General features: G+C 46.4%; 1 protein-coding gene across 2 annotated transcripts in view; it reads right to left on the minus strand.

Moving 5' to 3' along the window:
* LOC138580074 (methanethiol oxidase-like) overlaps nt 1-26,982 on the minus strand; it is a 443,490-nt gene that overhangs the window by 292,869 nt on the left and 123,639 nt on the right. The window contains exons 5-6 of one of the 2 annotated variants that reach the window (XM_069650330.1): nt 2,766-2,886; nt 1,417-1,596 (exon numbers count right to left, since the gene is read on the minus strand). In XM_069650330.1, coding sequence (XP_069506431.1) covers nt 1,417-1,596; nt 2,766-2,886 — 301 coding nt within the window. The remainder of the gene's footprint in view (nt 1-1,416; nt 1,597-2,765; nt 2,887-26,982) is intronic. The other variant, XM_069650339.1, reaches the window with a different exon arrangement.

Raw genomic sequence — 26,982 nt, forward strand, 5'->3', positions numbered from 1 at the left:
CATGCTGAGCCCCCTACCCCCTTAAATGAAAATATTGTTTCGGAGTCCCCCCACCTAGGGGTTGGCCCCCAAAAGCGGCCCATTGGGATATCTCTTTAAAATATGAGCAGACTTTCTACTGCTTATATTTTCTATTAAACACAGTTATCTTAATCCCTTTTTAAAGAGCCACCCCTCTCCCCCAGACATCCTTCCGGCCCCCCTAGGGGGGACAGCCGCCCAGTTTGAGGGCCACTGTACTAGATACAATCAAGTAGCAAAAGAAACAAGCAGTTTCCTGTTGTATCCCTGGACTTTGAAAAACATGTTTGCTTAAATCGGACCGGCCCCCTCTCTACTGCACATCACAAATTAAATGAAAGCCCTGCTCTTAAAGCAACATCTGAACGATCACAGATTACAGATGACCATTTGACTATGCCACCCTCTTCTATTGTAACCTGTACCCTGATCATTTCACAACCCTGGGCCATTCCTAAGTACCTAGACCCCTGATCATGAATTACAGACAACCTTTTGACTACCCTGTACACTATAACCAGAACAGGATTTACAGACGACCATTTCACTATCCCGAATTCTGGGTGACCATTTGACTACCCCGCCCTCTTCTGCTGTACCCTTTAGCCAGTGCTTTTCAGCTTTCGAATTAGGGTTGTGCTATATAAAATCCTAGCATAACATAAAACAACACTACATGGGTCAGATACATAAAACAAGACCACATCCACAAGGCTGAAGAAAGCATTTCATTGATGGGAATGAACAGCCAGCGTATTCAGAAAAAGTTCCGGGTGACGGGACCGGACCGATTGTGATGAGTGATATGCATGTGCAGTACAATTTTCATTAGGCTTGACATCCCTTTCCATCTTGCCACACAGTTGCTCCAGGATTGCAATGGGATACAACGGGCTTAGGAGAAACATTTCGATTGGTAGAAAAACCTAAGTTCCCAGGTACATAGAGTGGTTAAAATGTCCTCCCACCCATTCAGCTGGAAAGTAGATTCTTCCTGGCCAATTAGAACATGCTCAATATTTGGTTGTCATGATTGGCAAGGATTTTTCAAAAGTCATCATTGATAGGAATATTTTGGCTTACCTGACTGGTGGGATGTCAAGTGTGCCACCCAATCAGAAACTCAGGCTAAAGCACCAATACCATTTCTTCACTGTGGGGCAGAATTGTGAAGAGGACAAGACACCCTCATTCTGCATTTTGTGCTCTACAGTGCCACTGTCAGTTATTTGGCCGCACCCTAATGAACACAAATCGTTGATGCATGTATATTCAGAGATAAGAAAGATGTAGAATTTTACAGCAAATAAAAGTGTTCAATCCCTTCCATATTCCATGTGTAGCAGAGTAATCATACTCTTCTTGTAAAGTCACCCTCTACTGGGTTTTTCTTACCCGCCGCCACATATGATGGATCAAATTTTCTAGCCAATAGTTTTGGTACTCCCCATTCCGTGCTAATCATGACGTTGTGTCGAAGCTGATACCAGAAATCATAGCCAAATGGAGCAGCTTCACCCTTCTCCCAGTTTCCCTTCACCTCAAAGGTCTCCCCATCCAGCAATATAAATCCACCTGAAAAAAACAAGCAAATAGAGGTAACAGCGGATGCGAGTCATGAAAATTGCTCATAGGTGCACATTGCTCAAACAAAGAGTTGGCACTGTTTGTAACTTCCCATCTGTGGTGCATGATGGCCCAAATCAAGGCGGTGTGTGTGTCTGTGCTTTGGGTCTCTGAAATAATCCTTGGGCGTATGGGTGTTTATTAGGGACTCTGGCTCTAAAGACACATGTAGGCTCCCCAAGAAACATCAAGAGTCACCTAGATATGTAGAAATAATGTTCCAGAGACACGTCCACAGTATCAAAGAACATTCGGGGTACCGAAGGTATGTCCAGACCCCTCACAACACACCAAAATCTTCAAGAGGTGTAGAATTCCAAAAAACAGACCGGATTTTAACCTCAAGCATTACTCATCAAGACCTCGTGTGAGTCATCAAGGCTTATGCAAAGGCTCTTAAACATATAAAAGGCCATAAGACACATCGAGAGACCTCAAGACATGTACAGACTCCTTGAGACATAAAGCCTGCACAAGACATAGCCAGAGTTCCCAAAACACATCCAGATTTCCCAAGACCAAGCCATAGCACCCAAGACATGTCCCATGTCCAGCATTCTCAAGGCCCAGCCAAAAGACGCAAGGCATGGAAAGAGTCCCACAAATTAGTCAGGATCAAAAACAAACCAAGCCAGAAACCCCAAAAATAAACTAGAGCACCCAGGACATGCCTAGAGCCCCAAGTGCACATTAATACTAATATGTGCATATCAGGAATAGACAAGACACATTAATTGTACGGACAATATGTTCCAGATACACCAGAGGATCAATGGTCTAAAAGAAAAGTGTCCCCAACAAACCTCTGTATTCTTCAAGGCCAAGCCAGAGTTCAAAGTGTTCACTCCCAAGACTCGTCAAGAGACAATGCAAGCGCAGAATCATCCAGATACAGTCAGAGTCCCCAAGAGGGAGCTTGTCTCCATGGCATTTGCAAAGTCCCCAAGACACAGCCAAAGTTGGAAAAGTGCTGTCCATGGAGTCCTCTTGTCAATTCACAAAAGGCACACAGATAAATGAATGGGCTAGGTCAGGAAGAAGCTCTGCTCTATCAGAGGTTGAAACTGTATGCAAGAACAATTTAATAACTGAAACGTACACATGGAAGGGATAAATACCTTTGGGATTTCCACATGGATCTCCCATGGAAGAGATCATGATATCACCATTACCAAGGCAATGCACGTTGTGTAAACATGCACGTCCACAGTCCCACAAGACATCAATAGGTTCAATCTCCTGTGAAGGCAACCCACAAATGACCATCAATGAACAGAGATTCATATGTCATATGTTTATTTCATATAGTGTCATACATGTCTCATTGTAGCTACTTCAGAACACTATGTTTAAACATTTTAATATTTTTTGTAACATAAAAAAAAGAACTGTACGACAGTTACACTGTTTTATAATTTAAGTGAGTCAGACAATGACGGTAGCCTGAAAATAAGCTGGGTGTCATCAGCATAGCACTGGAAGTTGGGGCAGCGCGCAGCAATGCAGTGGGCAAGAAGTGCCAGGTATTGGGTGAACAGCCAGGGAGAGAGGTTAGACCCCTGGGAACACCACAGGTAGAGATAGAGATAGAGGAGAGGAAGGACCCAAGTTGAACCTGGGAGGGTCGATCAGAGAGGAAAGAAGTCAGCCATGCCAGGGCCTGACCAGTGATACCCAGGTTATCACAGAGACGATTGAGCAGGATGGCAAGATTGACCGTATCAAAGGCAGGAGAGAGATCAAGTAAGATGAGGACACAGGGGGTGTTGGAGTCAAGGTTCGAGAGCAGGTCTTCACGGATGTTCAGGAGAGCAGTTTCCGTGCTTCTGGCAGCTCTGAAGCCAGACTGATGGTCATGGAGGCAACCAACAGATTCAGAGTGAAGATTAAGCTGAGAGATGGCCAGCTTTTCCAGGAGTTTGCCCTGGAAAGGAGTTTTCTTGGATTTGCTGATTTTATAGGAGATTCATTCCTGAATATTCATGTCTTCTATTACCTTTGACTCGACTTCTTAAAAAGGGAATGCCATATGTTTGGACCCAAGACACAGTAGAAGCTTCACATAAGCCTTTACATAACTAAAGTAGAAATTCACGTCAGCCCTAATTCTTAGACTTCGCGACCCAAGTCTTACTTATGTAGTGGAAACTGACACCTCAAACCATGCCACCTCAAACCATGCCATGGGGACCCTTTTAGAACAACGTGACCTGACTACCAAGAGGTTACACATCCTCTCTCATACTACTCACATACATTCACAGAAGCTGAAAAAATAATTATTATTTATGAAGGAAGCGTTAATGGCATGGAGACATTTACTGGAAGGAGCTCTTCATCCATCACAGTCATCACGGATCTTCTTCTTATCACGGATAAGAATTTGGGATTTCGAAAGACTACCAAAGCCGTAAACCGAGGACAAAATAGGTGGATTAATTTCTTTTCATGTTTGGATTTCACAGTTACCTTCAAACCTTGTTCTCTCAATACTAAAGCAGATGCTTTATCCACAGCATATTATGATGTCATAGAATAACTCAACTGTATTCCTTTTTTCTCTCCAGAAAATATCATTTCTGCACTATATTTCCCCTCCGACCATACACAGTTATTCTAAGGAGATCATACACTCCATTGCAAAAGAAAAACTTTCTTCAAGACACACTAAACCATTAAGAACAACAAGGATTTCTATTCCATAAAAACAAAGGTTGGTTGCCCACACGGGCTAGCCAACACACTATGCTACACTGGTATCATGATATACCTGATGCAGGATATTTTGGAATACAAAAAACCCTACAGCAAAATCCACTGTTATGCCTGGTGGGACTCGATGAGGAAAACTATTATAGACTACATTTCAAGCTGTGTTATTTGTTCTACAGCCAAGACATGTCCCAAAAAACCCATGGGACTTTTGCAATTGTTACCAATACCTGACCATCCTTGGAAATCATGATCCATGTATTTTATAACTAATCTCGCTCTAGATAAAGCTAACACTGTGATCCTCACCATTATCAATTCCTTTTCCAAGATGGGGTATATCATAGCCATCAAAGGAGAGGCATCGGCTCCGGTCTTGGCATTATGGTTTCTCTACAATATATACAGACTACATGGACTCCCACAGAACATTGTCACAGATCTGGGATCCCAGTTGATCTCTTCATTTTCAAAATAGATGAGTAGACTGATGGGTTATTCATTTAGATTTCTCTACTGCATATCACCCCCAAAGCAATGGCCAGAGTGAGAGGGCTAATCAGACCATAGGTCAATATTTAAGATGTTATCTGACAGAAATTGAGGCTGGGTGGGTAGATATGTTGCCATTAGCAGAATATGCTTACAATGACTCTTTCAATGCAGCTATCCAAACCCCTTCTTTTCATTTATCCACTGAACAGCATCCTAAATCTATTGCCGTTTAACTTCCAAATAATAGCCTTGTCCCCGCTGCTCACAACTATGCCAAACGTCTTCTCTCTAGATTTGCAACTGCAACAACACATCTATTAAAAGCAAAAACAAATGCGCACCGGTATGCCAATAGGAAAAGAAGATCGGCCCGTTTACCAGATAGGGATGAGGTATGGTTAACAGGAAAACAGGATATGAGAGCTGGAATACACCTCTACCACAACAGAGTTCCAGGTTAAAGCACTCAAATCTGCCATCTAGGTAGTAGCGGACAAGAATGAGGATTTGGAAGGACGGGCACAGTGCAATAGCCTATGGCTTGTGGGCACCGGAAACAGCAAGGGCCAGACCGGAAGGAGCAGTTTGTCAAGGAGCTGTGCACAACAATGTTTGATAGCAATTAATTCTCCTCCATGTTTGTTGTTGAAAGGGCACACAGAATTCAGACGTCCAGGCCAATACCAGTGGCCTCCCTGTGCCCAATCATCGAGTGTATTCTGAATTAGCACGGCAGGGACACGATTCTGCATCTGGCCTGAAGGGCGAGCTGTCATTCGATGGAGACCAATTTCAGATCTTTCCAGACTTTTCAGTAATGGTTCAGGCATCCAGAAGGTGCTTGCTGGAGTAAAACGCATGTGGAAAGACAATAACATCAAATACTCAATGCTGTTCCCTGCTAAGCTGCGTATTCTATACGAAGGAAAGGTGCAATTCTTCACGAACCTCAAAGCTGCTAGCTCCTTTGTTGACAAGATCGATAAGGCTGCACCCAGGGGCAGCACAAGGCCACGGGACAAATGGAAGTGGGCAGAGGGCCAAGTGGATCCTTGAACACACACCTGGCAGCCCCTAGCTTGGTCTAGGAAGACTGCTCCTCAAGGCTCACCATAGGCCAGATAACTGCCAAGATTTCTATTCTATCTGTCTCTGATGACTCTGACGACCAAAACATTTTCGCCTACTTATATAGACATGCTATATGCTTTTATCCCGGACACAGCTGAGTTACTCTAAGAATAAAGGGTGGGGGCAATTTCCGGGCCAGTTGGTGTTGTTCGAGGGGGAGGGAAGAATTACCAAGTTGTGGTGATGGTTGTTATTCCTTGGAGTATCTAGATCACAAGACTAATGGAATCGCTGATTCACTTTTTGGGGTAGGAATTCCTTGGTTCACTGGGAAAATATGGCCAGAAATCATGGCTGAGACAAGGGTCCGACTACAACCTTCAAGGTAATTACATGGAATATCAGGGGTGGTAATCAACCTGGTAAGACTAGGAAGATTCTCCTATACATGTGGCATAAAGCTAATATTTCATTTATAGAAGAGACACATCTCAGACCCGCCAGAGAGAGCAGATGGGCCACGCAGTGGGGCTGTAATAGATATTACTCATCTTACTCTGCATACCCGAGGTGGGTCATAATTCTGATTCATAACTCTCTTAAATTCCATCTCTCTGGGCTGGGGGGATATCAAGAAGGTAGAGCCCAGATGGTGAAAGGGTCCCTTCAGGGTGCGACAGCGATACTGATTAATGCATATGCCCCCAATGTCGACAACCCCGATTTCTTTTACTGGGTGTCCATCAATCTAGCTACATGTGACGATGCTACAGTAATCTGGGGTGGGGACTTCAATACAACTCTAAATCCCACCATGGACAGATCCAGTAAGGGTACACAGTCTCAGTGTAAGGCAAGCCAGAGAGTGGCTAACATATGCACCACATATGGTTTAGTTGTCCCTTGGCGAATACAACATATGACGGAGCGAGACTATACCTTTCAATCATGGGTCAGCCTCTGGGATAGACTGTTACACACAGTCATTCAGGCCCAGGGTGAGGGTCGCCCGGTCTCCCAACTATATAATAGCTTGATGTCCGATATTCTATGGGAAGAGGATGCTCCCAGACAAAGATGAGGGAACAGTTTGGGGGAGGAGATTTGTGTTGAAGACTGGAAATATTTACTGCTTCAAATAAAGAAGGTCTCGCTAAATACTAGATTCAAACTGATACACTTCAACTTAGTACATCAAAGGTATTACACCCCAGCCAAACTGCACAGATATTACCCTGACACACCGGATGAATGTGCTCGCTGTAAGGCCAGTCCAGCTGATTTTCTACACCTAGCCTGGGGGTGCCCGCCGATCTTCCATTTCTGGGGGATCTCCCTTATAATTGGCTGGAACCACTTGTGGTTCTTCTGGGATGTACGAGAGTCTTGCCCAAGCATGTACGTAGAGTGGCTGTGCTCCTTTTAGTGCTGGCTCGCAGGAGGGTGGCCATGGTGTGGTGGAAAGGTCCCCCGCCCCAGGCATCGGTGTGGCTAGAAGATGTAGCCCACTGATATGACCTTGAAGTGGCATTTAGACGCACCATACCTCTACACACCCAAACTCTGGATGTCTGACAGCCATATGTTTAGTACCTGTTGTTAAACCCGTATTCAACCACTAATGGTGCATGTTAATGTAATGTTCTGTCTGTATTAGAGTTGACTACGATGATACCTTCTGCGATTCACTTATGAGAGATCATGTTGCACTCTAGATGCTCCAACATTGTTATTGTGCTGCGTTTTATGAAAATGCAATAAGAAAATTACAACAACAAAAAAGAATACAAAGAAAAATGCTGAATGGTATTCCGGGGATCTGCTGACTTTAAAACCCAAAGTTCAAGATGCAGAGAGAAAGTTGTTAAAAAATCCTAGCTCAAGCTTTAAAACTTGTTCGTAAAATGTATAAAATGGCTGTTGAGGTGGCAAAAACAAAGTATTATAATGAAATGGTATTCACAGCGCACAACTCATCCAAGGATTTATTCAAGATCCGTACCCAGCTAAGTAAACCAACTAGTTTATGCTCGGGTGCCATCTCCTCCAATCGCTGATGTAATTATTTACAAGATTTCTTCATTATCAAGATGGAGGAAATAGGAAATGTCATCTCTTCCAAATAGGCCTACCCAACAATGCAAATTGGGACTTCATCCTGCTCTCAGCAGTAATCTTTATAACTCGCTCCACGGCTTTCTTTCGGTCCAGTTAAGTTAGATGACATCTGGCAATAATTCGATCACTTACAGGAACATCAGGTTTAGAGGATCCATGTCTATGTAAAATGATCATGGCTTACATGAAAGTCATATAGTTAAGATAGTTAACTTATCATTTGAAGGGGGGTATATTTCCATCATCTGGAAAAATATCTGGGTGATACCCCGAATTAAAAAACTTCTCTCAAACCCTCATCCTTTTAGTTATAGACTAATCGACAACTGCAAATTTCTACTAAAGATACTCAATAAGGCATCATCATTACAACTGGAGAACTTCCAGCTTCTAGGTGATCAACAGTCAGGGTTCAGACACAACCAGAGTTAAAGAGAACCTGTTGCAATTAGTTGGGTTTGATGGATCAGGCTTACTGATGTTGCCTGGCTTATTGGTAGCATTTGATATGTTGAACCATCAAATCACGCTGGACAGACTTGCAGTAGATTTAAAACTTGATACATCACAGTTGATTTCTTTTGCTCTTTTTTACAAAGTAGGAGCATGACGGTCAAGTTGGAAGACTGCAAATCAAACCCCACTGTCTTACATTTTGAGGTTCCCCAAGACTCTTGACTATCGCCCGTCTTGTTCAGTGTACATTGTAGGCCTTGATATTCTAGCCAGGGCTGGGGTGGCCTTTCAAAACGATGCAATGACACCCAGATTAGACATAAAGCAGCTAGAAATCATGAGGAGAATCCTGTACGTATATAGAGCCTCTTCTCTAATCTGGAATTTTGGATGAGGGATAATTGGTTGAGATTTAATCAAACCCAGACAGAGTTCCTTCTTCGACTTACGTATCGTCTTCAAGGTAAGTTGCAAGCTATTTACCTTCACATCCCAATTGCTCACTGTGGTGTGGGCCTGGAGCGGGGCCTACGCGCCCTGCGCAGGGGCTGGCACAGAGGGACACAGGCACAGTATGGCCAGTGGCTGGAGCGGGAACTGCCATTTGGCGGGCTCTCGCTTCTCTTTATTCCTTTGCCCACGTGACAGAGATCATGTGGACATCACACTCACACAGTGATAAAAACAGAAGACAAAGTTAAATTATCTCGTTTCCGCGCATGCGCGTGGACTGGGTTCGCGTCCTGGGAGCGGCTTGCCGTCCAGGTCTCGTTTTGGGTACGCCGGCGCCCGGAGGCGAAGCTGCGTGTGTTTCAAGCCTCCCGGGCGCCGGCGACCCATAAAGGGAGCCGCAGATCGAGGCAGGCCGCGTCTCAACGGGGTTTGCTCCGTACTGTGCGCTTACTTACCTTTGTTACCAGTTCTTACCTGAATTCTCCTTGGGCTGCCTGCAATTACCTGAGTCCTTCCTGGGCTACCTGCACACTACCTGTGTCCACCCTGGGCTGCCAGCACTTACCTGAGTCCTTCCTGGGCTACCTGCACACTACCTGTGTCCACCCTGGGCTGCCAGCACTTACCTGAGTTCTCCTTGGGCTGCCTGCAATTACCTGAGTCCTATCTGGACTACCTGCACCCTACTTGAGTCCTCTTAGGGCTGCCAGCATATTTTCCTCTGGGGATCCCTTTGGCGTGTCAGCTTACCCTTACCTAGGTATTCCCTGGACCAGCCAGTATATTCTCTCCTGGGGTTCCCCTGGGCCTGCCAGCTTACCCTTACCTGGGAGGTTTATAGGCCTGCCAGCAAACCCTTACCAGGGATTCCCCTGGGCCTGCCAGCATACCATATTGGGGCCCCTTTGATTGCAGTCCTAGGGTTCTCTTTCGGTCCTTTTCAGTTTGGTCACCTATTCCAGCCTGGTTCCTCCCATTCCTGTCCGGCCTTGTCCTCTTCATCCGTACCTGTGGACTAGAAGGTTCTTACCGCACTGGAATCTGTGGTCCACGCTTCAGTGCACGGACTATTGGATTTGATTTCATCGGACTCTATCTGCCTACGAACATCTACAAGACAATAGCCTCTCCTGTCTGTGCCTGCACAGTCCCTTCGTCACGTTAATCGGGAGAGTGCTTTTCGTGACATTGGGAATTGGTCCATCCTCCACCCAGTATCTGATTTGGGTGGTGGAGAGGCTGGTCCCTCGTGCCACAAGTTCATCCTTCAACTGATTCCAGACTGGCGACCTCGGCAAGATCATCTACCAAGAAACCAGGTACGCAGTCCTCCCGTGCTTCCCAACTTTACAGTACTTTCACATCTCTCCCGTTCTTGGAAGATTGTAACTCTTGAAGCCAGAGTAAAATCGAAGGCTCTCATCCTGGTGATTATGATTTAGCATGGTAAAGCACAAGCATATCTAAAAGGAAAAATCACACTGTAAAAACCAACCAGGCATGAAACAATCATTTAAAAAATCTGATTGTTAACACAACCTTCAGTTGCAAGTGGCAACATTGTGGATTTCCATGCCTTTATAGACTTAAAGACATAATTCACTTATAACAATTTCATGTTTCATAAAACTAATTGAATGTCCAATGTTGACCCATCACCTTTCTGGGTAGATTCTACAGCTTCTCAACTAAGTCATCCAATATGGTATGCAGTGATAAACTCGCGGCAAAAATGTCACCTGTGGCAAAAATTTTACCCCATTATACCATTTAAGGGTAGTGGAGGTTGCGGGGGTGTCCCCCGCTTCCCTTAAATGGTATAATGGGTCCGGGGTTGCGGGGGTGTCCCCCGCATCCTTTACATGGATTGCAGTGGCAAAACCACAGCCTTTTTGCCACGATATTTTGCTTTCACAGCCATTTTTGCCGTGATTTTAACACATGGAAACTCCAATATTGACAACCCACCCCATGGTTCTTCTGATGCTCACTATACTTTAAGAGTGACCACTTCCAGACCTTTATTAAAGTGGCCTAAGAATTTAAGGAGGTCCACAGGTTAATGGAGCTAAATTTACTGACATAGACCTGTTTTGGAAAGATGTTCAATGAAGGCAGTACCCTTGTCAGCAAAATCTTCCACCACTAAAGACAATTCTAGTTGTTGGAGTCCCTGCCACTAAACAACCATATTGATTGACTTATCTGAGCCAGTGTATTGTGGGATGATAACTATAGAGCTCTCTGAGGAGACCGAGATACTGCCAGCCTCATTACCAGTGCCAGTGTCAAGTCCCCGACCACCTTGCAGAAACACCTTATTGGTTAAACTGGAACCATCAATATCACTTCCAACTTGGAAGATCTGATCTTTTTCAAAACTTTCAGAATGAGTGGGAATTAAGGGAATGTATACAGCAATTTCCAAGGCTGGTTCAATGTCAATGCATCAGCATCGGGGTACTGGACCAGAACACTGGAAGAAACACATTGGGCCCTATTACACATGGTAGGCGGTAGCCATGGCGCTATTAGCGCCAACGCTACCCCCTTACCGCATTCCGGATCCGTGTTCCAGGAATAGGGACTTACCGGGTCATTCCGACCTTGGAGGACACGGTAAGTCCCCATTCTGGGAACCATTCCCCATTCCCATTTGAGCCCCCATAGGGCTCAATGGGGATGGAGCTAATAACGGGTCCGCTAACAGCGGCCCCGTTATTAGCTCTGAAGTCGCTCAATGGGTCCCTTCCATAACGCCTGGTAAAACCAGGCGTTAGGCGAGGAACCCACTAAGGAACCTCGTAGTAGGGCGGTAAGGGATTACCGGCACCAGTGCCCTTACCAGTGCCTGTAATACCTTACCACCTACCGTGTAATGAGGCCCATTGTCTTGGTCTGCAAATGTATTAATCACTGGTGGGGCATATTGACTTGAGCATGGCCCAGGACAAGCACATGTCCATGGACATTGGGAAGACTCTGCTTAAACAATCCAATATTACGGTTAAGACCCCTTCAATGCATATTGCCATCGGGGTTCATACTTGACATAATGCCCACGTGTATATTTGGTCCACAATCAGGGCTAGGAGTGTGGAATTTGAATCTCCTGGAAGGTAGACATAGGCTTTGGCCATGATGTTGTCGGTTCTGGCCACAAAATTCTTGGAATTCAGTATTGGTTTAGGGGGTCTTCAAAGCAAGTAGAATGGCATGGAGTTTTCTTTCATTGGAATATTACTTGCTTTCTGGTTTTGACCATTTGCCTTATGTTCTCTGGTGTCTCCAGATTGTTCCCAAGATTTTCCAAATCTTTAAACTCCTTTCCTCCCTCTCTCTTCTTTGGCTATGTGTTAGGAGATAACTTGGTGGCATGCCACCACAAGGTGCCAAAAACAAAAAAGAGGGACCCCCCCCCCCACAGTGGTCGATCTATGTTCCTCAATTCCCTTTCACAAAGGTGAAAGCCTTCTGTTTCAGCTCTCCTTAAAGGGTTCTGCAGCAAAGGAGGAGCAATGATTTACCCAAGGCCAGCCGACTGAAGAAGTAAAGGAGTGGAATCCTGAATGATACAAACCGCAATCACAGACTCCAAGTAGCGCAGCGCAGTGCCTTCCCGCAGGCTCGGACTGGCCTATAGGGCAATAGGGAAATGCCCGAACCAAAAACACAAAATGCTGGTGTGGGACAGTTTTTTGTTCAAAGTGGGCCAATCTGTCTGGCCCATGTGGGCCAGTGTGATAAGTTACTTCACCATGCTAGTAGTTTTGACCAGTGTTACTGAATATTCTTTAAAATGCACATTTTGTATCACGTTTTCAAAAACCTCCCCCTTGGGTACTACTCAAACAGTCTGTCAGAAAAGGTCTGAATTGCCGTTTGCAACGGTGGGACTCCTTTTCATTGGTGCCCTATTCCGAGACAATTGGATGCCCCATTCCAACCCTGCCTTCCCGTGACTTCAATGAGGCGCAGCTGCGCACAGTTGCATAGTGGCATGAAATAGCCCACCCACCATCTCACTTGACAGATGCATTACTTTAAGAAAGTTCCACGTTCTTATCCCTATTTTTCCATTGTATCAACTAAGCCTTTTATAAGCTTTGCATTTTTCTGACCTTCAGAAAAACTGGCTTTCCGTATACCACATATTGCAGATTCTGGTATCCCTTTCCTGTCCTCCTAGATCTTCCAAGACTGCACTATCAGCATATTTTGCCATCAGGTCACCAGCTTTCTTTTGGACCCCCAGGTACTGTAAGCCTAGGACCACAGTGTATGCTCCTTTGGGGAAATACGACTAAGAGAGACTTGAAGAACCTTTGTAATGTGCGTTATGAGCCCTGGGCCTTTTCGTGGAACCTTGGTGTTGGAAGAGAATCAGGGTACTACTGGATTCATTACGAATGAGGCAGTAAATCAGCAGTACATTTGCAGATTTACCACCAAACGTGTTTGCCGTTACTAGCACTTGATCCTGTGGCATTACGTATAGTGGTAGGGCAGTGTAAATCTCAATTTTTGGAGCCCATAGGACCACATGGGGATTTTTGACGGATTTACCATGAGCGGTAATACCACATGGTGAATCCACAGATTTCTGGAGGTAAAGGGGAGGATTCACCTCCAGCATGCTGGAGGTGAATCCTACACTTCACCTCCCAACTGAGAATAAAGCGGTGCGTTAATGGTGGTAGCAATTGCGTTACCGCCACGTTTTTGGCCATGGAATTACTGCCAATTTTTCACTGCATCGCTGAACTCATAATGAGGCACCCCAATCACAACTTGACAAGCATCCATCACTGTTGGGCATGTACAGCACAGAGACCGGTTCTCAGGATGCATGGCCCAACGCTGAAACACTCTTCTGCTCTTCGGGACCGAAACCCCCACTACCTTTCTTTTCAGATAAGCCGTCAAAACTCAGTGAGCTATAATCGGCTCATCACTGTGGAAACTGTAGACTCGTTCCCTATTGTGTTTATTGTGAATTTTGGCTGGGAGGATAGCCCAAGGGCAATACAGGTTTGAATCCCGGTCCCCCACTTAGTGGTTGGTCTCCGGCATTACGCTTGACATAAAAGCTCAATTTTTCAAGATTGTTGAGATTCTGTGATGATTGAATGGAAAGTTGATAGCTGAGCATTCCACTAGTGGCAGTTGCAGAGTTCAATTAAGAGTGTAAGAAGCTGTCAAGAAGATGCTGCTGGTGGTTGTCTTTACTAACTACATACTCACCTACAACTTAGGTGGAATAATTAATGGATGTTTTCGTGCCTTTGCATCAGAACTTGTATTTGTTTACAGAATTGTGATGAGTACCTAAGTGCATGCTGAAAGGGGCTAAGAATATAATAGAACCCCCTTCGCCCACGAAGTTAGGAGCCATAATTTGTGAAGATCTTATCTGTGATCAGTTCCATTATACTCCTTTTCAGGGAGTTGTGGGTGTTCCGCACTCTCCCCTTTCTGTGTTGTCCTTGGGTGAAGATTGAGGAAAGGGTCTGCTTTCTGCTGGTCTGAACACTGCTGCCGCTGAGGATTGAGGAGTTGCCAGTTTTCTTCACAAGAAGTTCTCTTGAGCGCAAAGGTGAGGCAACCAGAGTTGACTGGTGGTGAGGAAAGTACTACTTCTTTTAATGACATGTTACAGTGGGATATTTCCAGTGATAGGTTGCAAAACCAAGGGCTATCATGATTGTTACAGGACTTGACGACAGCCCATGTAGCGCTGCGGGCAATGGTTTCAGTCACTGTGCGCTAGATTGAGTTCAAGGTTCTGTGCCATGGTTACTTCCATGTGGAAGACAGTCTATCCTCATAGAATTACCTTTCATTAGATCCCTTGCATCTGCCATTGCCATCAGACACACAGAGCTTGAATGCACACGTGCAGGTATGTGAACGAATGAGACCCAGTGACCACTACATGCATAACATTACTCATCAATGTGAGGGGTCAGAAATAATGAGAGGCGGACACAAAGTTGTAGTATTCTTAATGTCAGATGTTTTATTGAACAGAAATGGGGGGGGGAAACGCCTCTCTAGCCCTATCCTAAGAAAGGAGGTTCCCTACTTAAGAAACAAAAACTAAGAATCAGTCTGTGTCAAGTAGTCAGCAACTTAGAAACCGTCCTTATGTCAAAAACATTCTGCTCTGACCCTCACACTAGAAACAAACAACTAAGGGTACAAGGAAATGTTTCTGACATATGTTTAGCAAAAAGTGTTCATGAGGAAAACATCAAGATAAATCCAAAAGTTTTTTCCAAAGAGAAACCTTTTTTATCCAAAAGATGGTTCCCCTCTGCTGGACTTTAGTGGACGGCCAAAGTGTCTCTTTTAAACAGTTTCTTTGTATAACCATAATGTCTCTCTGACCAACAATTCCTTAAGGCTTTTACACTGGATTCAGACATTTCTTGTTTACACAATATTTTCCATAACATCGGACAATGCCTTTGTAGAAAAAGTGTTTCTCTTGATCAACAATATATTTATATTGGATTCACACGGTTCGCGTTCTGTAAACTTAAATGTTTGGCTGGTGTACTTTCCAAATTCCCTGGTATAGTTCATTGCCTGGGATTTTGTATTGTTGTTCAGCTTTTCTTTACAACTCTAATGGATTGCCTTGTATACTCCTCTGCTAGGAATCCTCTTATGGGTTCTTCAGATCCCCTGGCTTACTTCCCTGCCAGGTATCTTCCCACAGTTCTCAAAATTCATGGTAGAGTTGGCTGCCAGGACTTCTTGTATGCCTTTCTTCTTTGGTGGATTACCTGGAATGCTATGCCAGAAATCCTTTCATGAGGCTCTTCAGATTCCCTGTTATACCTCCATGCCAGATATATTCTCTGATTGTTAACATTCTTTATACAGTTTCAAATGCCTGGTGTATTTGACTGCCAGGGATTCTCTGTATGGCCTTTTTAGATCCCCTGCTTTACCCCCCTGCCAGGTATCTTGCCACAATGTTAGTCTTTTCACAACTTCGGTGGATTACCTGGTATACTCCCCTACCAGGAATCCTTTCTCCGGGGTATTACAGATTCCCTGCTGTACTCACCTGCCAGGCTTATTTCTCCAACTGTCTGCTGGCTGGGACCTTCTCTTTACCAGGACTTTGTTATTGGTTTCACTGTTACTTTCAATATATCACATCAACATCTACTTTGCTATGTCTAATGTATTTACTTAGGGCAACAGTTGTTTTAGCTCTCCCTCAGATTTATATCTTATGCATATGTAATTATTCAGATTTCGTTGTTGCACTTCGTCTGGTCGGTTTTCAAATGTTCTTCCTTTTAAACATTGATTTAACATTAGGCTTTGCCTTTGTTTAAATTGCCTTTGTGTATTCTCCAAAATATCACACTCACATAATTGATTCACTTGCTTGCTTGTTTGTCGCTTTGCCCGCCGGGGTCCCCATTGGTGAAGGGCCGACTCACTGGTAGTTTGTGGCATTTCTAACGTATGGCAGGCCCCTGTGGTGAAGCTTCCTGCCTGGATTGGCTTGCCGCGCAATGCGGGCATCTCTTAGAGTCTCCTGCAGCTCCACTTACTCTAGCTGGCTCCCTTCTGTGGCCGGGACAGGAGAATGCTGCTTCCTGACTAGACCGTACCTCCAGGAACTCTTCTGTACTTCCCAGTGCTCCTGCAGTCCTCCAGCTAAGTCTACTGTGCTTCTCCTTCCTTCCTGCTATGCCGGTGTCTGTAATCCATGTTTGTGAGCCGCCGCTTGAATGTGTCCGTCTTTCCTCAACGGTTCTCTCCCGTACTGCTTCTATGGATACTACGGATGCCCTTTTTAAATGTCCCGGGCAATTTAGTTTGAATGGCACAACTAGAGTGTGCGTTAGTCTTTGGACTTTGCTTAGTTTGCATCAATTCTTCCCTCTTCGTTTTCGTCTCAGTACTTGAGTCTTGATGGGAGCTGAAATCCGCAGATGCAATGAATTTCCAAAATGCTGTTGTTCAAAAACTTCACATATGCAAATGTCAGAAACAGAAGATGTTTTATCTGTGTTGTGAATGTTTGAGGTATACATGAAGTTTTGTCTAGAGTGTCTTAAAGGAAGGGGTTTCTGATTTTCACAATAAAGTTAAATTGTGGGGTGACTACAAGCCCTCAAGAACATAGGGTCTTTATTTGTGAAAGAGGAGGAAAACTGCATCTCATCTAATCAAATCATCATTCTCTATGGTAGTTGTCCACTCTGCTGTGATTCTACCTCATATAACCACCACCAGGGTCAGGATAAGGTAGTGAATGCCGTCCCCTGGCCACATGGAAGGAGGTTACCGCCAGGGAATCAGTGATGAGTCCATCGGATTCATCACATCAACTAGTAGTAAAGTCTTGATTCTTCAGAGTAACTCACATTTTCAGTGTCATAGTCCTGTAGCCACCAAGGTGCCTGTGTCCCTTGACACTGGTTATATCGTATTTACTATCCAGCCTTGGATGGCTGAGACTCTTCAGCAGTGGATCAAGCTCAGGTGAGTTTTTTGGGTTTCATAGTTCACAGTAGGAGGTGAAAGACGGGTCTGGTTTTCATTGGATGGAGTGTCTCTTGGGGCCCCTTCTTCACTGGGAATATCGAATGTTTTGGAAGGTTATATGAACAGGAGACATTGAGCTGCTGTCAGCATGATGCCATTATGTGAAATCACACTGAAGGGCCGTGGCTCAAATAGGGCCTTGCCTCCTAGTTATCATCCACTAATTTCAATGGGTGATGACTTTGGCTCCTCTGCTTAATCATGCATCGATTTCTGGTTCTACACATGTTCAATTTCTTGGGATTGTGGTCGCAGGGACAGCCACTGATGATGAGTAGGAATGGTGCACAGAAATTGATGGACAGATAACTCAGGATCTGCTTTTGAGGCACTGCTATTTTCAAAGTAATTTTGGTGGACTTCATAAAGCTTTTCACTTCTTCGATGGCCGGGGCCAGCGAGGGGTTGATTGTCTGATGATTCATACCTAGTTTTGGGAGATTTTGAATGAGGAAACTATAATTTCATGTCTCTCTCCCAATGGAGAGATGCTATGACGGCCCACTTGCCCAAAGTCAGTGCAGTGTTAGAGGGGTCATGTATGTACCCCAGTGGCAATCTCGGAAAGCTAACAATTCAGGCCTATGATTTGTTAGTAAATAGTTACCCATGTGTGCTCCACATAAAGCAACATTTTAAATGCTCTCTCATGTCCAGTGTGTTCTGTTTTACCTGACAGATGGACACGACACTGGCGACAAGGGGTATGCACCCCAAATAGGCAACATGCCTGCACCACTGATGCTGTGGTGGTGCACACAACAGTCCTCATCGCCTGCCCACAATAACTCTACAGTTTATCCCTGAGAACGTGTCACAGGTACTTTGTCAGCTACATTGCTGTTTTCCCTGTTGGCACCATGACCTTTGCCTCAGTGGCACATCACCACAAGTGCCTTCAATAAACCCATCCAGCAGTTTTACATTATTGGCATGGTCAGAAACAACACAATCCTGCTCAAATCGCCATTTCTTCTTTGGATGCCACGCAAGTGTTGTTTCTCCCTCCTTCCATCACATTCTTCTTGTCAACATCTCTCATACCTTTGAATGTAACTAGCACCACACAAACACTAAACTCTTCACATTGCTTATATCACACACAAGAGTCTCATTGTGCTCATCCACCCTCTCACACTGGGTGCATGTCCTCCCAAGACTCTGCATCTTTATCCTCCTCTTTCTCCTGCAGGATGTCTTCAGTAGCTGCCTCGTGGTCTGCAGTAGACTATCTTTCCCTTCTGCCACCACTGTGCTATGAGTTCTCTGATTCAAGCTACTTAGGTGCTTGCTGGTCTTGGTGGATGCCGGATTGTCACTGCCATGGGTCTTGGGGACAATAAGAGGGAGAGGGCTCTAGAGTGCCACAGTGCCAGACGTGATATCAGAGACATCATCTTTGATGTTCCAGAAGATTCCACTGATTCCTGCACACGCTAAAGGGAAATATAGATGGCTCTTTCATGACAAAGAAGAATGTTCACCACCATGAACGGTGTACTTTTCTTTCTACGCATAAAGAAAAAGGAGAACCATAGACAGATTCGGTATGACAGTGTGTCCCCGAATCAACTATGTTGACTTTCACCTATACTCATTAGAGTCATTGCTGGATGTGAATCAGCCACACACCAGTGCACATTTAGTAGAAATAAAGATCCCTTGGAGGCATCGTTCCTATAGCAAGATCATTGATTACAGCAGGTCACTAAGCTGAAGCAGTGGAACTGCTATCTTTATAGCACTTCCACTCGACATGAGATACAAACTATGCACCTCCACCAGATACAGGCTGGGCCTCAAAGAAGACTCTTAATGAAGCGGCCAAGGTCTACGGCCTGTGCGTTCCCTGCTGCATCTGTGGCAAAGAAAACATTTTAATCTGTTGACCTGTCCTCGTATCGAGATGGCAGAGATAGAGCCACAAGAGGCCACTCCCGAGATCGGCCTACCAACCCATCTCACTGTTCAGTCTGCCTGTTTTTGCAGGTGACCCACCTGAAATATACCATTCAACAATGTAAGGCAGATGGCAGACCACAACAAATTTCTCATTTTCTCTTTCCACAAAGAATCACGCTGACTTTTAAAGAAAGTCCAAGGGTCCAAAGTCCAAGGGTGTTTATTGAAATAAAAAAAATGTCAAATTGTTTTTTAGTCTTGAGGTTCTTTCGGGTACTGGGATCTTTGTGGGATTGGAATTGGGGCTTTCCTCTCTCAGCTGCCACAGGCCTAGTTCCCTCCTCCCTAGCACAGACTTCCCTAACGGGCGGTTAGTGATACTAAGACCGGTCTGTCTTTCTTCTCTCTGGACTTCAGGTGTTTGCCCTAAGTCGTCGGCTCTCTCGCTCCTTAGGGATCTTTTAACTTTCCCTTACCTATTCCCGCTTAGTATTCTCGGGAAGTCATGAGCGGTGCCTTCATTTACCCAGTGTCACGCTCTCTTCATGCATACACTCTTGTACCTGTCCCTAATCCCTTTTAATCTTCCTCCTCCCACGTCTTACTGACCCTCTAGTCTCTCAACCTGCTTTTCCACTTCCATACTTCGATCTTACTTCCTTCACCACTCCTGATCTTCCTAGCATCTCAGGCTCTGTTTTCCTCTATGGCAAAAGCTACTCCCATATTCCCACTCACTGGCACTGTGTCGCTCTTTCTCTCTACTGCTATTCCCACTCTGCTACTACCCCTACCCTTCCTCTATCGTCCTCTCTCTGTACTCCCAGGGATACGGTGCCCTACACAGTGCTCTGCTACCTACTACCACTCTACTATTTAATTTAATTCAATCACTTGCTACTCCCCTTAGCCACTATCCTTGATCCTGACTTCTACTGCTACCATCTCCACCACTACTACTACACCCCTCTGCTACTCCTACTCTTCCTTTACAACTCACACTCCCCCCTCTCTCACAAAAACACTCCACAGATCCCCTCCTTCACAATAGCCTCCACAACCCAATCGCCTTTCCTCATGGTCTCTCAGACGTCCTCTTCTGTCTCCTGTCCTCACATAACTAACCCGTCCTTACACATTCACATACACCTCCTTATAGCCTTCACTCCGCCCAAGGATTGGATACTCACTGTGTCCAATCACTTACCTGGCTACAGCAGTGTGACAGGGGGAGGCCATTGGAGGACTTAAAAGGCCTAGTAAGCACTGCCCCTTTCCAAACATGGATCCTTCTGCATTTCTAACCCGAGCCTATATTGGCTCTTCAGAATCAAGTGTTCTCCAAAGCATCTCTTGAGACTTTTCCCCTGTGCCAAATTCCATGTTGGTACTGGGGCCCTGATTCATAGGGCCTTCCCTCTTTTGGAACAATCCCTGGTGAGCTTGGGGGCTAATTTCATTCGCCTTTCGCCGCGACCAGTGTTGTCCCACTTGCCGCTTTTGCTGCTTCATGTCTGCTGGGCTGTCTCCTTTGCTGGCCTGTGTTGGGGTGTTCGCGATACCCTTTGGTTTCTGGAATTCTTTTCCACGTCATGCGTTAGGTGACCGGTGTTGTGCCGCTCGTGGCAACATTTTATTTTCTGCATACCACTGCTCCGGGGTCTCCCTCAACGCTGCTGTGCTGTTTCTCCTGCCTGGGCGTCACCATCCCCGCCGGTAAGGAGGAGTGCGGAGGGGGCCTGCCTGCACTCACACACCCGTGTTGGGTTGAGGGGCGGGCACCATTCTCCACCCCGGACAGGGCCACACCCTGTCACACAGCATATTCATGCTTCTGCATCAGAAAGGACATCCAAACAATGAAGAGTGATGGGTGGAAGGTTCTGATTGAATCCAAAACCAATGCAAAGCTCTCGGCAACCCTCCAGACCATCACTTTTCATCGCATCATGCCATTACAGAGGGAGAAAAACCATATGCAAATCAAGTATCGATCCCTACCCTCAGAAGGGGCAGCCCAACCCAAACTGCTAGGACACATCACTTCTGTGTGAGACCACAAGAAACTCCACACATGTTTAAACCTCATTCCAACCCATCAGAGAGGTGTACCTTATTTATTTATTTATTTTATTTATTGGGTATTTAAAATGCGCCTATACAGAGAGTGTTTCGAGGAGCAACAAGACAAGGGGGTGGGGGGAAGAGGGAGGCCAAAACAAAAACAATCCTACTAGGCCATGTGACATTCAGAATGTGCAAGTCCAGTAAGAGAAGTGCGGGGGAGAGGGGGATGGGGAAGTGCTGGTCAGGGCAGAAGGGCATGTGAGAAAAATCGACCGCAAAGGGTGGCCAGGTAGACAGAGCCAGGGGAAAGCAGAGAGTGCAGGGGGAGGAAGGTCCACGAGCTAAGTACGAGGTAATGGGCTGGAGGGATAAACTGGTGCAGCCACAGCCAGGCAAGTGCAGGAGGAGGGCCCCAGAAGGGCAAGTGCAGGTTGGGGTGGGTCCGGTGGACCAAGTGCAGGGGTAGACTGGAATGGGGGGGGGGCTGGTGCTCTGAAGACTCTGAAGGAACCAGACAGCCAGTCAAGAAGCTGACAGGGACATTAGCAGGGAAGGGAGAGAGAGAAAAGGTAGGTCTTGAGAAAATTCCGGAATTTAGGAGAGATCCGGCCAAGTTTGAGAGGGGCATGGAGGCCATTCCAGAGGGAGACCCCTGCGGGGAAGAGAGATCTACCCCCCCACCCTCTGCCTGTAAAAGCATCTGATCTGCAGAGAGTTAGAGCTAGATGACCAAAGGGCTTTAGCAGGGAGGTATTTAGGGAGAGAGTTGGATGCAAAGGGATCTCCAGGCCCCAGAAGGCCTTGTGGATGAAGCAAAGGGTCTTGAACTTGATCCTCACAGCAACTGGCAGCCAGTGGAGGGATTTTAGGGCTGGAGAGATGCGGTAGACCAGTTTGTTACAGGATGTGTTCCAGGCCTGTCACTTCCGCTCAGCTGCACTGCACTTGCATTTCAGAACGAACAGTTGAAGGTTAGTAAGGGCTATATCAGAGTGAGAGTCAGTGGTAGAAGTAGGAGGAGGAGGATTGAAGGTGGCAGCAAAAGCGGCAACTGACACATGCTTCATCAGTCGCATGACCGAGAAGAGGGCTGGCAGTGTTGGCAGGGGCTTAGCTGGGGGACCCAGGAGGTCCATTTGAGAGGAAAGTAGAGCATGATAATACCAGGAGAGAGGGTTGGAGATGGGGATGTCTGAAGAGATAAGAGCATCCAAGGTGTGTCATGCTGAGTGCATCGGACCGCAGGGTAGAATGGAGAAAGAAAGAGAGACACAGAGGTTACAGAAGAGTCCAGAGGCCGCATCAGAATAGTCAAGGTGAATATTGAAGTCTCTGAGGAGAAGAAACTTGGAGGAGGCAAGGAGAAAAGAGGCGAGGTTAGCCCATTCAGAGAGCAAGTGGGATACCTGGCCGAGGGGCCTGTTGATGGTGGCCAGAGTCAGAGAGAAGTCAGGAGAGACACCAAGCCTGCAGACAAGGCATTTGAAAGAGTAGGCCTGAGTGGGTATGACAGTATCAGGGACCCACTCAGGGAAGATCAGGGCCTGTCTGCTCCCATACCGGTTAGGCCTGGGCGTAGAGAGGATCTTGTAGCCCTCAGGGAGGAGAGTGTCAAAACTTGTGACAGTGTTAGAACCACATCTCGGTGACAGCGAGCAAGTCTAGGTCGAGGTATTCAAGAGGTGGCAGATGTCAGAGGAGTGTTTGATGGCAGAGCGAGAGTTGAGGGTAGCTAAGTGAAGCAGGTTGAAAGTTTTGGAGGTTTTCCGAGGAGGGTTACAGGAGTGTGATAGACCTGTCGGAGGTGGCAAAGGGGCCAGAGGGGTGGTAGAAGACGGAGAGGCAGGAGAGGGGAGGGGTTGATAAGACTGAAGACGCCTATCATGAAGAAGGAGGTTGGGCTGAGAGTCCTGGACCATGACAGTGCCATTTTGGTAGACATTAATGATGACCCTAGGGGACAGGTAGGATCCCAAGAGTACCTCCCAATGGGTGCCACCATTAATGGGAGAGGAAGAGAAAGGGGAGAGCACAGAGAACATAAGATAGGGGGAATCCATAGATCTGGTGAAGGAATTGCAAAGAGGATGTCAGTGACAGTCTGCCTGCAAGAAGTGTTGACATAGGTGTCAGCAATGGGGAGGCCTGGATTGGAGACCAGGAGATCCTTCTTGAACTTTTTCTTTTCCAGACTTCGTCAGTGGGATAGGATAGGTAATATAATAGCAGTTAGAGAAGATAGGGGAGATTGAGAGCACCATAGAGGGAGTGTGCGGAGAGGTGGAAGGGGGAGAGAGAGGTAGTGAGGGAGGAAGTGCAGAGCACAACACCAACTACAACCAACAGCACTGACACAACTTTAGTCGAGTGTCCACAGAGGGAAAAAGGCCTAGGGTATCATATAGCAGAAGAACAACATCTAGAAGCAAATTATCAGAACAGCGGGAAAACCCTAGAAAGAAGGAAAGAGGTGAAACACAGCAGCAAATGCAAGAACTCACAGATTTGATTATATTAGAAAGAGGGAAAAGCCTAATGTTTAAACACAGCAGCAGATGCAAGAACACACAGATTCGACTTTCCTGGAAAGGGGGAAAGCCCCCAGGCTAAATAAGACAATTCACCAATGCCAGAAAAGGATATAATACACTGCAGAATTAGTAAATAGAAGTAATAAGAGAGGAGGGACAGTTAAATAGGGAGCAGTAATGGCTGGTCCCCCTGCACGCATGTTTCTTACCTTGACAGTTGCTGCTGGTTGATGACTGGTTGACAGCTGCGCGCTATGCCACCACGGCGAACACCTGTGAACACCCTCTGTAGCTGCTACTGTGGGAGCTGCCGTTTGCCTCTGGCCCTTAGCCACATGGGGCTGCAACGGATAGTGGGGCTGTGCTACTGGGGCAAAGCACCCAATCAGTGGTCAGGGGAGGGGTGGGAGGCAGGCATTAGCAAGGAAGTAAAAGGGGAATGGACGGAAAGGATCCACGATGCAGCAAGGCCCAGACAAATTAAGTTAACTTTTAAAAAGGACCAGGGAGCGCTTAGGAATAGAGAAATGCACTTATCCCAGTTCGAACATCAGCAGATTGCCACACCGAGCGAACGGCAGGCAGTATGGGCTCAGTCTGAACACACCGACTGAAGAAACCAATCAGGGGTCAGGGTAGGAGACAGGCAGGAACATGAAAGAAGGGGAAGGGAAGGAAAGGATCCGGGATGCTGCAAGGCCCAGGCAAATAAAGTTACATTTTAAAAAGGATCAGGGGAGTGCTCAGGAATGGATAAATGCACTCAACCCAGATAGAACATCAGCAGATTTCTGTGCCGAGCGAACGGCAGGCAGTATAGGCCCAGGCTGAATACACACACACACTCAAGCACCCAATCAGGGGTCAGAGGAGGGGTGGGAGCCAGAAGGGAACAAGGAAGCAGAAGGTTAAGTGAAGGAAAGCAGCCACGATGCAGCAAGACCCAGACAAATAAAGTTTATTTTTAAAAAGAATCAGGGCAGCACTGATGAATGGAAAAATGCACTCATCCCAGATGGAACACCAGCAGATTGCGGTGCTGAGCGAACGGCAGGCAGTATGGGCCCAAGCTGAACACACACGCTCAAGCACCCAATCACAGGTCGGGATAGGGTTGGGAGGCTGGCGGGAACAAAGAAGGAGTAGGGGAAGGGACACAAAGGAGCTGTGATGCTGCAAGGACCAGAAAAAATCTCATCACGAGTTTGGCCTAAGCATTTAAATGCGGTGGTAATTGTATTACTGCTGCATTTAAGGGATGGCCAAATCACGTAGTCGGTGGAAAATTGCATTTTTACCTCGAGCTTTTTGCAGGAGATAAAAATGACAATTTTCAAGCTGTTTTTAGCCATTTTCGGCACTATTACTGCTGGCAGTAATAGCGCCGGCGGTAATAGTGCTCCCCAACTGCATTTGTTCCTGTGGACCCAATGGGGAATGGGGATTTACCGCTCCCCGGAACTTGTGATCTGGTGCAAATTGTGCCGGACCGAGTTGCAGTAGCGCTATTAGCGTTGGGCGTTATCCCAGCAGTTTGACCACTGGGATACCGCCCAACTCATGATAAGGCCCACATAAATTTAACTTTTAAAAAGAATTAGGGGAGACCTCAGGAATGGAGAAATGCACTCATCCCAGATGGAACATCAGCTGAAAGCCGCGCCGAGCGGACGGTAGGCAGTATGGGCCCAGGCTGAGCACACACACTCAAGCACCCAATCAGGGATCAGAGGAGGGGTGGGAGGCAGGCAGTAACAATGAAGGAGAAGAGGAAGGGAAGGAAAGGAAGCACAATGCGGCAAGGCCCAAACAAAAAAGGGGAGCGCTCATGAATGGAGAAATGCACTCATCCCAGATGGAACATCAGCAGGTTGCAGCGCCAGTGGTAATAGCGCTCCCCAACCCCATTTGTTCCTGTGGACCCAATGGGGAATGGGGATTTACCGCTCCCCGGAACTTGTGATCTGGTGCAAATTGCGCCAGACCGAGTTGCAGTAGCGCTATTAGCGTTGGGCATTATCCCGGCAGTTTCACCATGGGGATACCGCCCAACTCATGATGAGCCCCACATAAAGTTAACTTTTAAAAAGGATTAGGGGAGTGCTCAGGAATGGAGAAATGCACTCATCCAAGATGTAACATCAGCAGATAGCCGCGCCGAGCGGACGGCAGGCAATATGGGCCGAGGCTGAACACACACCCTCAGGCACCCAATAAGGGGTCGGGCGAGGGGTGGGATGTGGGCGCGAACAAGGAAGGCCAAGGTGAAGGGAAGGAAACGAGCAGTGATGCGGCAAGGCAAAGACAAATAAAGTTGACTTTTAAAAAGTATCAGGGGAGCACTCAAGAATGGAGAAATGCACTCACCCCAGATGGACGTCAGCGGATTGCCAAGCCGAGTGAACAGCAGGCAGTATGGGCCCAGGATGAACACACACACACTCAAGCATCCAATCAGCGGTCGGGCAAGGGGTGGGAGGCAGGTGGGACCAAAGAAAAGCAGATAGAAGGAAAGGAGCCGCGATGCAGCACGGCCCAGACAAATAAAGTTAACTTTTAAAAAGGATCAGGAGAGCGCTCAGGAATGGAGAAATGCACTCATCCCAGATGGAATATCAGCAGATTGCCAGACAGAACGAACAGCAGGCAGTATGGGCCCAGGCTGAACACACACTCAGGCATACAATCGGTGGTAAGGGGGGGTGGGAGGCGGATGGGAACAAGGAAAGCAGCAGGGGAAGGAAAGGAGCCGCATTGCGGCAGGGACCAGTCAAAGCTTGAATATCTAGGTATGGCAAGCTGCAGACCTGGCTATGGGTTTGTCCATTCCACAGAGGGTGCCAAATGCAACAATGAACAGTGAGGACTGGAATGTTTTGAATTGATCAAAAACCTCTGGCAAAGCTCCAAACATCCCTCCAGGGATCCTTGTTCAGCTTGCCATGTGATTACA

This window comes from Ambystoma mexicanum, chromosome 1p, assembly GCF_040938575.1.
Source record: "Ambystoma mexicanum isolate Mex_15411 chromosome 1p, UKY_AmexF1_1, whole genome shotgun sequence".
Classification (NCBI taxonomy): Eukaryota; Metazoa; Chordata; class Amphibia; order Caudata; family Ambystomatidae; genus Ambystoma; species Ambystoma mexicanum.